At 41.4% G+C, this 14,122-nt stretch overlaps 1 protein-coding gene across 1 annotated transcript in view; it reads left to right on the plus strand.

The window, feature by feature from the left end:
* IGF2BP3 (insulin like growth factor 2 mRNA binding protein 3) overlaps positions 1-14,122 on the plus strand; it is a 154,828-nt gene that overhangs the window by 94,516 nt on the left and 46,190 nt on the right. The window contains exons 4-5 of the mRNA XM_001098422.5: positions 13,387-13,438; positions 13,531-13,594. Of these exons, the coding sequence (XP_001098422.1) occupies positions 13,387-13,438; positions 13,531-13,594 (116 nt within the window). The remainder of the gene's footprint in view (positions 1-13,386; positions 13,439-13,530; positions 13,595-14,122) is intronic.

The following is a 14,122-nucleotide window of genomic DNA, read 5'->3' on the forward strand; positions in this document are numbered from 1 at the left end:
CCAAAGCGCAGGGATTATGTACATGAGCCACCATGCCTAGCCTCTACTATACTATTTTTATATAAGGGGCTTGAGCGTCTATGAATTTTGGTATCCAAGGTAGGGGGTTGCTGAAACCAATCCCTCACAGATACTGAGGGATGACTGTTTATATGTACTACGTTTTGTTTTATCCAGTCATTAGTCAGAGGATGCTTGGGATGCTTTCACCTTTCAATTATTGGCTATTGTGAATAATGCTCCTGTGAACATGGGTGTAGAAATGAAATACTTCTTTGAGTCCCTGTGTTCAGTTCTTTTGAATATATACTTGGTTAGTTCATTTGTGTTGCTGTAAAGGAATACCTGAGGCTGGGTAATTTATAAAGAAAATAGGTTTATTTGGCTGACGGTTCCTCAGGCTGTACAAGCATGGCTCCAGCATCTGCTCAGTTTCTAGTGAGGCCCGGAAAGCATTTACTCATGGTGAAAGGCAAAGGGGAGTGGGCAAGTCACATGGCATGAGAGGGAGCAAGAGAGAAAAGGAAGTTCCAGGCTCTTTGAAAACAACCAGATCTCATGTGAGCTCACAGAGCAATAACTCACTTGTTACCTCAAGGATGGCACCAAGCCATTCATGAAGGGTCTGCCCCCATGACCTTAACATCTCCTACCTGGCCCCACCCCCAACACTGGGGATCACATTTCAGCATGAGATTTGAAGACACAATGTTCAAACCATATCAATACCCAGAAGTGGAATTGATGGATCATATGGTAGTTCTATTTTTAATTTTTTTTTTTGAGGAACTGCTGTACTGTTTTTCATAGCAGCTATACCATTTTATCCAGCAATGTGTGAGGCTTTTGATTTTTCCACATCCAAGTCAACACTCGTTATTTTCCTTTTATTTTTCTTTTTATTATGTCCCTTGAGTCATAATATTTTCCTTCTTTTTAAAAAAATTATAGCCATTCTAATGGAGGTGAAGTGGTACCTCCTTGAGGTTTTGATTTACATTTCTCTAATGGCTAATGGTGCAGAGTGTCCTTTCATGTGACACACATACTTCTAAAAACACTTGGAGAAACCCCACCAAACCAACAGTGGTTTCTTCTAGGGGTCGGGGGAAGTCCCTGTTTTGAAAGCAGGTGGTTCAAAAACCACCTAACATTGAACTATTTTGAATGTTTTTATGAGTATTTCTGTGAGTAAAATGTAGCACACGTTAATGCTGGCTAATACCTTCTTCTGACTGAGATGTATAGAAGTATAGTATTTAGTACTTGGAACATAAGCTAGGGATACACGGGAGTTAATAAAGCTCTTAACTGGCCAACAGACAGATTTGATTTTCCAGTGCAAGTGATGGCCAAGTAAGGATTGAACTGGTTTCCATCTGTGTATTTATATTTTATTTAAATTGGGTAGGGAAATGAGGCAGCTTACTAGACCAAGTGATTAAGAGTTTGGGCTCTGGAGTCTGTGAGCTGGAGTTCGAATCATTTCTCCAGCATTTATCTGTCCAGGTTCTGACACTGTGAACTTTTCTGTGCTGCAGTTTACCCATCTATAACATGGAATAATGTTGTGTCATGGGATTGTGTGGATTTGAGTTAAAGTAGATTAAGCATTTGGGACAATGCTGCTGCCAGAAAGCACTCAAATGTTAGCAGCCCTGATTCATGACTGAATGAAGGCTGGTGTGGTTGGAGAGAAGAGAATGGCCTTAAAGGATGAGTGGGACACAGGGCCTTCAGGGCACTTGTTAGGGATGTCTTAGAGTTTGTAGTAGGGTGTGACTTGTTCAGCTCAGCTTTTAAAATCAGTCTAGTTCTGTATTATTCTAACTGAAGTAACTCAGGAATGGAAAACCAAATGTCACATGCTCTCATTCATAAGTGGGAGCTGGGCTATGAGGATGCGAAGGCATAAGAATGATACAGTGGACTTTGGGTACTTGGGGGAAAGGGTGGGAGGAGGGTGAGGTGTAAGAGTACACATTGGGTACAGTGTACACTGCCTGGGTGATGGGTGCACCAGAATCTCAGAAATCACCACTAAAGAACTTATTTATGTAGGCCGGGCACAGTGGCTCACACCTGTAATCCCCAGCACTTTTGGAGGCCAAGGCAGGTAGATCACGAGGTCAGGAGTTCGAGAGCAGCCTGGCCAACGTAGTGAAACCCTGTCTGTACTAAAAATAAAAAAATTGGCCTAGGGTGGTGGCACATACCTGCAGTCCCAGCTACTCGGGAGGCTGAGGCAGGAGAATTGCTTGAACCCGGGTGGTGGAGGTTGTGGTGAGCCGAGACCATGCCATTACACTCCAGCCTGGGTGACAGAGTGAGACTCCGTCTCAAAAAAGAAAAAGAAGAAAAAAAGAACTTATTCTTGTAACCAAATACCACCCATTCCCCAAAAACCTATTGAAATAAAAAATAAATTTAAAATAAAAATAAAATCAGTCTAGTTCAGCACTGCCCAAGAGAAACATAATGTAAGCCCCTTAAGCTGTGGATTCAGTTTTTCCACTGTGACTTCAGAGGTCAGTGTGACCGGATTGTAACTTGGACTGTTCTCTCTTGGAGGCTCTGATCACATGACTCCTAGGAGTCCTGAAGCATCATCTCCTCCCCATGTTAGAGGATCTAACTTGTGAGCATTGAAGGTGGCTAGAAAGTTGGGAGGCTTTGCTAGAAAGTTGGTATGATGAAGGCTGGGCTTCCCTTTGGGGTTTTCAATGATAAAGGGGATATGCAGCATGGTTTAGGATCTTATTAATGGTCTGGTCTGTGGTGCTGGCTTTCTCAACTTGACAGTCATTTTCGCAGCAGTGTGAGGAATGGTTTGAGTGTTATCCAAGTAATTACGATGCTAACATTTTAGAGAAATATACATTAAGGTGGATATTTCTTTATTTTGTTTTGGAATTATATATCAATATTTAACTGGAAATGATTATTTGAAACCTGCAATACAGATTGTTCTTCATTTTGTAATATAGCCATTTCTCACAGATAGATGTAAAAGAACAGTTCCTGAGATGAACTTACCGATAACAGATAAGTAGTTCCTGTTTCTATAAAATATGCTTAGCTGTTTGGAGGATGTTCCCTTCATCTCCATATCCCTAGCTCTAAGGGTGATTCTGTGGAGACTTTTTGTCTCTTGTTGCAGTGAGTGGTAGTCAAGGTGACTCCTTTCTAGAAACCCCTCCCCAGTGACTGAGATTGGCTTTGGTGTTTGGAAGGGTGTGTGTGTGTGTGTGTGTGTGTGTGTGTGTGTTGGCAAGGTGTGGGCAAGTGAGCATTAACTATCCCGCATTGCATTTTATTAATACTTTAATCTCACTGTGATTTTTGTAATGCTTGTTCCACTTCTACATCTTTTGTATAAATTCCTGATGAATACCCGTTTGCTTATATTATTATGGACTTTTAAAGAAACCTAGAACTGGCTGGGCACGGTGACTCATGCCTGTAATTCCAGCATTTTGGGAGGCCAAGGTGGGCAGATCACTTGAGGTCAGGAGTTTGAGACCAGCCTGGCCAATATGGCAAAACTCTGTCTCTACTAAAAATACAAAAAATTAGCTGGGCGCAGTGGCACATGCCTGTAATCCCAGCTTCTCGGGAGGCCAAGGTGGGAGAATGGCTTGAGCCCAGGAAGTGGAGGTTGCAGTGAGCTGAGATCATGCCACTGCACACCAGCCTGGATGACAGAGCGAGACTCTCTTTCTAAGAAAGAAAAAGAAACCTAGAACTAGCTTCCTTTGCCCTGTAAAACATAAAAATGTGACTTCTTTTTAACCTTTATTGTTCATCACTGATCCTGAGCACTGGGTTCAAAGGTAAGACATGGTCCCTTGCCTCATGAGGTTTATGGGATCGTGCAGCTCTGTTTTAGAGCCACAATGAAGGAGTAACCCATTTCCAGAGAGATTTTCAGGATATAGATTGGTGCGCAGACTATAATGCCCGACATTGTTGTTCCATCTTCTGAAACACATAAGGCAAATGTAACATAGTCAAATAAAAAAGATTTGGAATCTAAGATCGTATGTATTATAAATTCCCTGCCAGCTTAAGCATGGAAGTCAATGTGACTCTGAAAAATACATTACTGTGACACACCTGACAATCACATCACTGTGGTTAATAATCACTAGCAGGAAAATAAAGATCAGGAAAGAGATTATAAAGTGACATTGCTTTGATTTCCAAGAACGGGCATTAGGGAGATGACGAGAGAGACTTTACCCAGTTTTGAAGGTGTTACTGGTGCATAGGTGTGGGAAGTACATTGAATATATGGAAGAGAGAAGTAGTACCAGGTAACTGACAACCTCTTATGCCATGTTGAAGTTTGGACAAGTTATAATGGCAGTTCGAAACCACAGAAGGGTAGTACCTGCTGGCAGGAGGATATAGTCATAGAGTGTTAGGCTACAGGCAAGCATACTAATCAGACTCGATTCAGATAGCCCAGGAGTGATGGGACTTGAGCAGTGGGTATAAAGACTAAGCAGTCAGCAGAAGGCTTACCTGCAGAACATAAATTATCTACCTCACGCCCATAGTGGTACCAGCTAAATACAGCCAGTTTTGTGAGGGAGGTGGGGATATAACTGGTGTGTGGCTGAGGAAATCTGATCACATTGCAGGTCAAAGACAGTTTTTTAAACTGTCTTTGTTGCAGTGATCTCTGTATGTGTCAGTAAACTAGGCTACTAGATTGAAGAGAGGCATGAAGAAACTTGTCATGGTGGTGATCGTTTCGTTAGTGTATACATAATGTCAAAGTGAATCAAATTTCATGCAGTTTATCCTGTATTTCAGTGATACTATTACTGAACGAAACTGGTTCTGTTTGTCCGTGTGCAGTGGAAAGCCAAACACCAAAGCATAGGTTCTTTTGTAAAGAGAAAAGTTCGTGGTAAGACTGTCAAGCAAGGAGACGGTCAGGCTCAAATCTGTCACCCCCAGGTAGGGGCTGGGACATACTTTATAGACAGAGGTTAATGAGGTATGATCTGATTGAATCTTACAGTGATCTGATGCCAGGAGGTGTGATCTGACTGGATCATACCAGGAGGTGATACCAGGACTCAATCTGATTGGATCATGGATCATGTCATGTGGTGTCCACTTCTTAATTTGGTCCTGTCTCAGTCCAGGCACTTAGGTTCTGCTTGTGGTTGCATGCGTGATTCATCTGGACAGGCTCAGGTTACAGAACTTGCAAGCTGGGGATCCATGGCAACTGAAGAACAAATCACCATTTTGTCACACAAAGTTGAACCAGACTAGGCTGGTTCTGTTTATGATTCTTGGCCAAAAGGCCAAGAAGCAATCAATAATACTTCAAAGTTTAAAATGCAAAACTAGGCCATTACCTGGTAAAGTTGCTCTTAGTATTTTTTTAACAGCTTTATTGAGATATAATTCACATACTATGCAATTCGCCATTTAAAGTGTACAATTCAATTAATTTTTTGGTTTTTTTTTTTTTTTTTTAGTTTTTTTTTTCTTTCTTTCTTTCTTTTTCTTTTGAGATGGAGTTTTGCTCTTGTGGCCCAGGCTGGAGTGCAATGGTGCGATCTCAGCTCACCACAACCTCTGCCTCCCGGATTCAAGTGATTCTCCTCCTCAGTGTCCTGAGTAGCTGGGATTACAGGCATGCGTGATCACGCTCGGCTAATTTTGTAGTTTTAGTAGGTATGGGGTTTCTCCATGTTGGTCAGGCTGGTCTCAAACTCCTGACCTTAAGTGATCTGCCCTCTTGGGCCTCCCAAAGTGCTGGGATTACAGATGTGAGCCACTATCCTGGCTTAATATGTTAATAGATAATGTGCAACTATCACCACAATTTTAGGACATTTTCATCACCTCAAAAATAAACATTTATCGCCCTCCACTTTCACTTTCCTCAGCCCATAGAAACCACTAATCTACTTTCTGTCTATAGTAGAGTTCCCTATTCTGGACATTTCATACAAATGAAATCATATAATAAGTAGTTTTGTGTGACTGTCTTTTTCACTTAGCATAATGCCTTCTTTTCTTTCTTTTTTTTTTAATTTAAAACCACTATACTAACAAGGTAACATAATACTTTCAAGGTCTGTCTATATTGCAGTATGTATAAGTACCTCCCTTTTATGGTACTTTTATTGAATAATATTCCATTGTACAAATATACCACATTTGTTTCCATTCATCAGTCAGTAAGCATTCATTCAGGTTGTTTCTACTTCAGACTATTATAAGTGATCTTAATTTTGTACTACTACATTCAGGAAGTGATAATCTTTGCATTTTTCATGGGATTCTTTCTGTACTGTTTATACGTTTGGATGAACTTTTTTTTTTTTTTAATAGATGGAGTCTGTTGCCCAGGCTGCAGTGCGGTGGTGCAATCTCAGCTCACTGCAACCTCCGCCTCCCGGGTTCAAGGATTCTTCTCCCTCAGCCTCCCAAGTACCTGGGACTACAGGTGCATGCCACCATGTCCAGCTAATTTTTGTATATTTAGTAGAAATGGAGTTTCACCATGTTGGCCAGGCTGGTCTCAAACTCCTGACCTCAAGTGATCCACCCACCTCAGCCACCCAAAGTGCTAGGATTATGGGCATGAGCCACTGCACCCAGCTGTGGATGAACTTTTTTTTAAAAAAGGCTGAACATTTGAGGCTTTCACGTCCTAAATACATAATAGGGGGGAATTCAAGAACGACATTTTCTATGAGGGTTTACTTTTTGCATTTATACCCCTCCTCCCTCCCCTGTCACTGGAATTTAAACTTACCTACGCATAGAGAAATGTTTCCTTTCTGGTTTAAGATTTTATTTGGGTATGGGAACTTGTGAAAGTGTTGGAAATATACAGTGGAAGCCTTTTTGGTTTGTTTTCATGTTTTTTTGGTTTGCTTTGTTTTTTGGGTTTTTTTTTTTTTTTTTTTTTTTTGCCTTTAAGACTGTTTAAAAGAAATATTTGTGGTTGACATAGAAGGATTAGTGGTACTGAGAGGGGACAAGAATCTAGGAGACAAAAACAGGCACATAAATAGTTTATGTGACAGGTAACAGGAACACTGTCTTCCTGTTTAATGCAGAATTAAGCAAAATGCGGCCAGGCACGGTGGCTCACACCTGTAATCCCAGCACTTTAGGAGGCTGAGGCAGACAGATCACTTGAGCTCAGGAGTTCAGGACTAGCCTGGCCAACGTGGCAAAACTTTGTCTCTACTATAATACAAAAAGTAGCCAGGCGTGGTGGCACATGCATGTAATCCCAGCTACTCAGGAGGCTGAGGCACAAGAATGGCTTGAGCCTGGGAGGCGGAGGTTGCAGTGAGCCAAGATCATGTCACTGCACTCCACTGAGACTCTGTCTTTAAAAAAAAAAAATGAAAAAAAAAAAGCAAAATGTCAGAACTTATCAAGTGTAAGTTGTATTTATTCTTTGACAGTTCAGGGGGCTGGAGTGGCATGATACCATTTGGTAGCCCTTGACATAAAAGAGCATATTCAGATAATGGCCTGCCTTAAGATTGATGGGGTTACTATAGTACAGTTCAAGTCGTTTTGGGGGTTGGAAGTCCTTTTGAGATTTGGGAATCTTATTAGGCTATTGACAGCCCTCTCCCTATTCTGTTGTCATTACTTCCAAACCTTGTACATGAAACTTTGAGTAAGACATCAGAGATCCACTGAAATCCATCTATGGGGTGTATGTAAAATCTCCTAAGTTGTGTTAAATTTTTTCACAGCTAGGTACCAAGATTGAATCTGCACCTATTTCTTCTAAGGATTAGAAGGCTTTTTGTTTGTGTTTTTTTGTTTGTTTGTTTTAAAGTCATGCTTGTTGAAGTTTTATTTACAGACAATAAAATTTACCATTTTAAAAAAGTGCACAGGATTGTAGTTTCTAGTTACCTTTCTAAAGACTTTATATGGCCGGGTGTGGTGGCTCACACCTGTAATCCCATCACTTTGGGGGCCGAGGCAGGTGGATCACTTGAGGTCAGGAGTTCAAGACCAGCCTGGGCAACATGGTGAAACCCTGTCTCTACTGAAAATACAAAAATTAGCTGAGTGTGGTGTCTTGTGCCTGTAATCCCAGTTACTTGGGAGGCTGAGACAGGAGAATCACTTGAACCTGGGAGGTGGAGGTTGCCGTGAGCCAAGATTGTACCATTGCACTCCAGCCTGGGTGATAGAGTAAGGCTGTTAAAAAAAAAAAAAAAAAGACTTTACCTACACAGAAGTTGACAACCAATAGCATTTATCTGTTCTTAGGAATAGAATGTTTAACTATACAAGCAATTTTGTTTTGAATATATGCAGTGAAAATTTTAATGTATATTTCTTTTTTTTTTTTTTTTTTTTTTTTTGAGACGGAGTCTCGCTCTGTCACCCAGGCTGGAGTGCAGTGGCCAGATCTCAGCTCACTGCAAGCTCCGCCTCCCGGGTTCCCGCCATTCTCCTGCCTCAGCCTCCCGAGTAGCTGGGACCACAGGCGCCGCCACCTCGCCCGGCTAATTTTTTGTGTTTTTAGTAGAGACGGGGTTTCGCCGTGTTAGCCAGGATGGTCTCGATCTCCTGACCTCGTGATCCGCCCGTCTCGGCCTCCCAAAGTGCTGGGATTACAGGCTTGAGCCACCGCGCCCGGCCCTAATGTATATTTCTTCTCGTGTGTGTGTGTGTGTGTGTGTGTGTGTGTGTGTGGTTTTATAACTTTAACATATTTGATCTGTGGCTAGTTCTCATCCGCATTGACTATAGATTTTTGAAAGTGGTAATAGGTACACAGGTAATCAAAATATAGAGCTCGTTTGGCGAATCTTCATTTTCATTACATTTCCTGGACAGCTGCTCACATATTATCGTATAGGACATTCCTTATTCCTTTGGTCCAGACAACTTTGTTGAGCCTCGTGTCTGTGAACACGTGTCTCCTTCTTAGCAAATTTCCAGATCTCTTTGAATGCCCAGGGTCAGTCTTTTTTTTTTTTTTTTTTTTTTTTTGGAGACGGAGTCTCGCTCTGTCCCCCTGGCTGGAGTGCAGTGGCGTGATCTCGGCTCACTGCAAGCTCCACGTCCCAGGATCATGCCATTCTCCTGCCTCAGCCTCCTGAGTAGCTGGGACTACAGGCGCCCGCCACCGCGCCCCGTTAATTTTTTTGTATTTTTAGTAGAGACAGGATTTCACCGTGTTAGCCAGGATGGTCTCGATCTCCTGACTTTGTGATCCACCTGCCTCGGCCTCCCAAAGTGCTGGGATTACAGGCGTTAGCCCCCATGCCCGGCCAGGGGCAGTCTTCTTGAAGCACACTCTGTGGATACCCTTGTGAATGCTGATGATGTGTTCTCAGGTCATCAACTTGTTGGTGGCAGAGCAGCCCTTCTTCTCACAACCCTTCTTTGTAGAAGCCATTCTACCAGGCCTAACTTGGAAAGGAAGAGCATGAAAGGATTGTCCCCTGATTTTTTAAGTTAAAAAGTTTACCTGTATCATTTATATGATTATATGATACAGGTTGTATACATATATATAAATATAAATGTATGTATATATAATTGTGTGTGTATATAAGTATTTATCACTTTGGCACTGTAGCTTTTGAAGAATATTTGTTGCCTTGGCATTATTGTAGGTTTAGTCGGTATTGTTTATAGATCACAGGTGTTTAACTTTTGTAGTGTTATCTCTAAGAGTAATAAAAGTTAAGGTGGCATAAGGTAATCTGTGTGGAGACTAATATACTTAATTACTGAACAAATTGCTTTTCAGAAGAATTAAGAAGGATGTTTAATTAAACAAATTGGCAACTACCTCCTACTCCCTAAACCCCTCCTCTACCCCTACCTCCATCCAAGTTGCTATAAAGCTGTACTATTAGTACTATTAGTACTAAAGCTGTACTATTAGGCTTTCATTTAAAAACTAAATTTTATTTTGAGACAGAGTCTTGCTCTGTTGCCCAGGCTGGAGTGCAGTGGTGCAATCTCAGTTCATTGCAACCTCCACCTCCCAGGTTCAAGCAATTCTCTTGCCTCAGCCTCCTGAGTAGCTGGGAATACGGGCATGCGCCACCACGCCTGGCTAATTTTTGTATTTTTAGTGGGGATGGGGTTTCACCATGTTGGCCAGGCTGGTCTCAAACTCCTAACCTCTAGTGATCCACCTGCCTTGGCCTCCCAAAGTGCTGGATTACAGGCATGAGCCACTGTGTCTGGCCCTAAAAGCTAAATTTTAAATGACATATTAAACTGGCAACTACCCCCTACTCCCTGAACCCCTCTGCTACCCCTGCCTCCATCCAAGTTGCTATAAAGCTCTACTATTATTAGTGTGGCTTTCATTTAAAAACTAAATTTTGATGATAGACATACTTTTCCTCCTGCCTTCATTACTGAAGGTGGAATGAATTTGTTAGAATTCTGACTTAAGTATGAAGTAAAACATTTTTTGTATTGAAAAAATTTCATTTTTGTTTAGAAAATTAGGGTTGCCCCCTCCTCCCCCCTTTTTTTTTTCTTTTTTCTTTTTTTTTTTTTAAGTGCAGTCTTGCTCTGTTTCCCAGGCTGGAATGCAATGGTGTGGTCTCAGCTCACTGCAAGCTCCGCCTCCCAGGTTCAAGTAATTCTCCTGCCTCAGCCTCCTGAGTAGCTGGTATTACAGGCACCTGCCACCAAGCCCAGCTAATTTTTTGTGTTTTCTTCTTTCTTTCTTTCTTTTTTTTTTTTTAAAGACAGAGTCTTGCTCTGTCACCCACGCTGAAGTGCAGTGGCACGATCTCAGCCCACTGCAACCTCTGCCTCCTGGGTTCAAGCCGTTCTCCTGCCTCAGCCTCCTGAGTAGCTGGGACTACAAGTGCATACCACCATGCCCAACGAATTTCTGTATTTTTAGTAGAGACAGGGCTTCACCATGTTGGCCAGGCTGCTCTCGAACTCCTGACCTCGTGATCTGCCCACCTCGGCCTCCCAAAGTGCTGGGATTACAGATGTGAGCCACCGTGCCCTGCCACTATTTTTGTATTTTTAATAGAGACGAGGTTTTGCCATGTTGGCCAGGCTGGTCTTGAACTCCTGACCTCAGGTGATCCACCCACCTCGGCTTCCCAAAGTGCTGGGATTACAGGCATGAACCACTGTGCCCGGCCATCCTTGTTTTTAATTTAAGGAATTATGTGTTGTATATTTTCTCTTTGAATGGCAGCGTGAGAGATTTCTTAATTTTTGGCCTTTATAAAATGAGTCTGTGATCAACATCATATGGCAAATTCACCTATAAAACAGACAAGCACTTTTACAGAGTACCCTTCCTATAAGATATACCAGGATTTCCTCCTCTGAAGTATTCACTTCACTCATGAAATATTTGAATGTCTTTTTGTGATTAACAGTAGCTGTAATCAGAGACAAAGATTAATGTGCTTCTGTGTGTATACCTCATGCAAAAGAAATTTACCAAATTAAAATTCAGTTTACCTCATGCAAAGGAAATTTACCAAATAAAAATAAATGAAAGGGCATTTCACTCATAAATAGGTATTAACCTTATTTAAAAGAAAAACCAGGCCAGGCGCTGGGTCATGCCTGTAATCTCAGCACTTGGGGAGGCTCAGCTGGGACGATCTCTTGAATCTGGGAGTTTGAGACCAGTCTGGGCAGCATAGTGAGACCCCCATCTCTACGAAAAACTTAAAAATTAGCCAGGTGTGGTGGCATGCACCTGTAGTGCTGGCTACTCAGAAAGCTGGTGTGGGAGGATTGCTTGAGCCCAGTGGTTGAGGATACAGTGAGCTATGGTCGTGCCACTGCACTCCAGCATAGGTGACAGTGAGACCCTGACCCAAAACTAAAAACAAAAGCTCACCCCCAGACAAACCATGTTATATGTTTCAAACTGGAAACAGTATACAAAAGCCTAAAATATACCACCTAAGATAAAACTTCGTTTAGAAGAAATTGCTTAAGTTTAGTAGTAAATTATCATAAAAATTTGTTTTCTAATGGTTTACTGTTTCCTGGTGCCTGAAAAACATTTTCAAGGAACAGCCTTTTTAACTTTGCAGTTAGGCTAGGGCTAACATCTGTAATCGCGGCACTTTGGGAGGCCAAGGCAGGAGGATTCCTTGAGCTCAGGAGTTTGAGACCAGCCTGGGCAACATAGTGAGACCTCATCTCTACAAAAAAATTTAAAAATTAGCTCAGGGTGGCGCTGTGCACCTGTAGTGCCCGCTGCTTGGATGGCTGAGGTGAGAAGATCACTTAAACTCAGAAGGTTGAGGCTGCAGTGAGCTGTGATCATGTCACTGCACTCCAGCCTGGGTGACATAGCAAGACCCTGTCTCATACATACATACATACATACATACATACATACATACATAAGAAAATTTGTAGTTAAATTGGTGAGTAAGTAGTTTGCTATTATTTACAGAAGCTTACTTGGTTTTGCTATAGCTCTTAGAAGCTAAGGACACCTGAATTTGGTTTATATTGACGAGACATACATCTGCAGTTGATATTACAATAAACGTAGAGTTACTGTTTTAACAGCCTCTCCATTTGGATAACATGCGTACTCTAATAATACAGCTACAGGAAAGATGGTGAAAACATAGATAACTTCAGATTGTACATTTTCCAACCCTGTGTAGACTAAGAAATGTTCGCTTCATTTCATACTTTTGCTGTCTATGTATTTATGTTGGGCTTTAAATTCGACTCCAGGTAGAGTATGCACTGTGCTGTCTTCATTTTGCTAGCCTGCCTTGAGCAATCTGTTCTGTAAGAACCATTAGAGCTGTAAAGGAAGTCCTTTGGAAAAGAACATATTATAGATAAAACTTTAGTTTTTTTCTCTTTTTATTTTATTTTTTAGAGATGGGGTCTCACTATGTTGACCAGGCTGGTCTCGAACTCCTGGCCTCAAGCAATGCTCCCATCTTGGCCTCCCAAAGTGCTAGGATTACAGGTGCGAGCCACCACCCCCCGTTAAACTTTAGTTTTTAACTTGGTCCCTTATCTAGTGACTTTGTATACAAGTAGAAAGTATGATGATGTGTTTGTGTATGTGTGAGAAATATATGCTCCTTCTTCAGCCTCAGGAACCAGGCGGCTGTGACTTTGCATACTTTGCTGAGCCGGTGTTACTTCTTGGTTAGCCCTAGGAAATGAGATTAATGTCAGGAATCTAGGAGAGGGCAGAAGAGACAAGTCTGAGTGTGGTATTTGTGGTATCCATCCCTTAGTTCGGCAGTCCAAAGCCCCAGATAATTTTTTGGCTCTTTTCCATCACAATTACTTAGTGATTTTAAGACATATTCCTGCCCTTGATAATAACTTGGGAAACTCAAAATTTTTAATTTTCTCTCCCCCTCCTGATAGGTGCTGGATAGTTTACTAGTCCAGTATGGAGTGGTGGAGAGCTGTGAGCAAGGTACATGTCTTCTGAATTGCTTTCAAATTTGTAAAAGGAAGGAAGTAGAAATAAAACTAACTTTTATTTTCTTTGTTTTTCTCTTCCTCTAGTGAACACTGACTCGGAAACTGCAGTTGTAAATGTAACCTATTCCAGTAAGGACCAAGCTAGACAGTAAGCAGCTTGAAACTTTTAATCTTTATATAATAACTAAGTTAAGTACAGTAACATATTTTGTGGATTTCTCAATTGATAAGGGCTGGTGGGTGGCAGAGAGAAGCTTTATTTTACAAAGTTTGACCCTGTAATCGTACCTTTCTTTTTAAGTTTGAATGTCTAATAAGAATCTACATTGGTTAAAGTTGTATTACATTTTCAATATATCTTTAATGCCAATAATAGAGTGGTCTAGTATGAAACTAAATCACACCCTATTTGCAGAAACTCTGGGCCTTGGTATTGTTGCCAAATAACGTAAAGTCTCTCCCCCTCTCCCAGTCTTGTATGACACATATATTATTGCTATTTTATCTAAAGCTGGTAAGTTGGATCATGTGTTAAACAACAGTGTTAAATGTTAAGTCTTCTTACTCACTGATTACCTGATTACTATTGTCATTTAGGAGCGTGCAGACGTTGGATCAGTGTAATTTGCTCTTAGATTTATGGGAAAAAATATATTCCAGTGCAGTAAAAACAGGC

Source organism: Macaca mulatta, chromosome 3 (assembly GCF_049350105.2).
Source record: "Macaca mulatta isolate MMU2019108-1 chromosome 3, T2T-MMU8v2.0, whole genome shotgun sequence".
Taxonomy (NCBI): Eukaryota; Metazoa; Chordata; class Mammalia; order Primates; family Cercopithecidae; genus Macaca; species Macaca mulatta.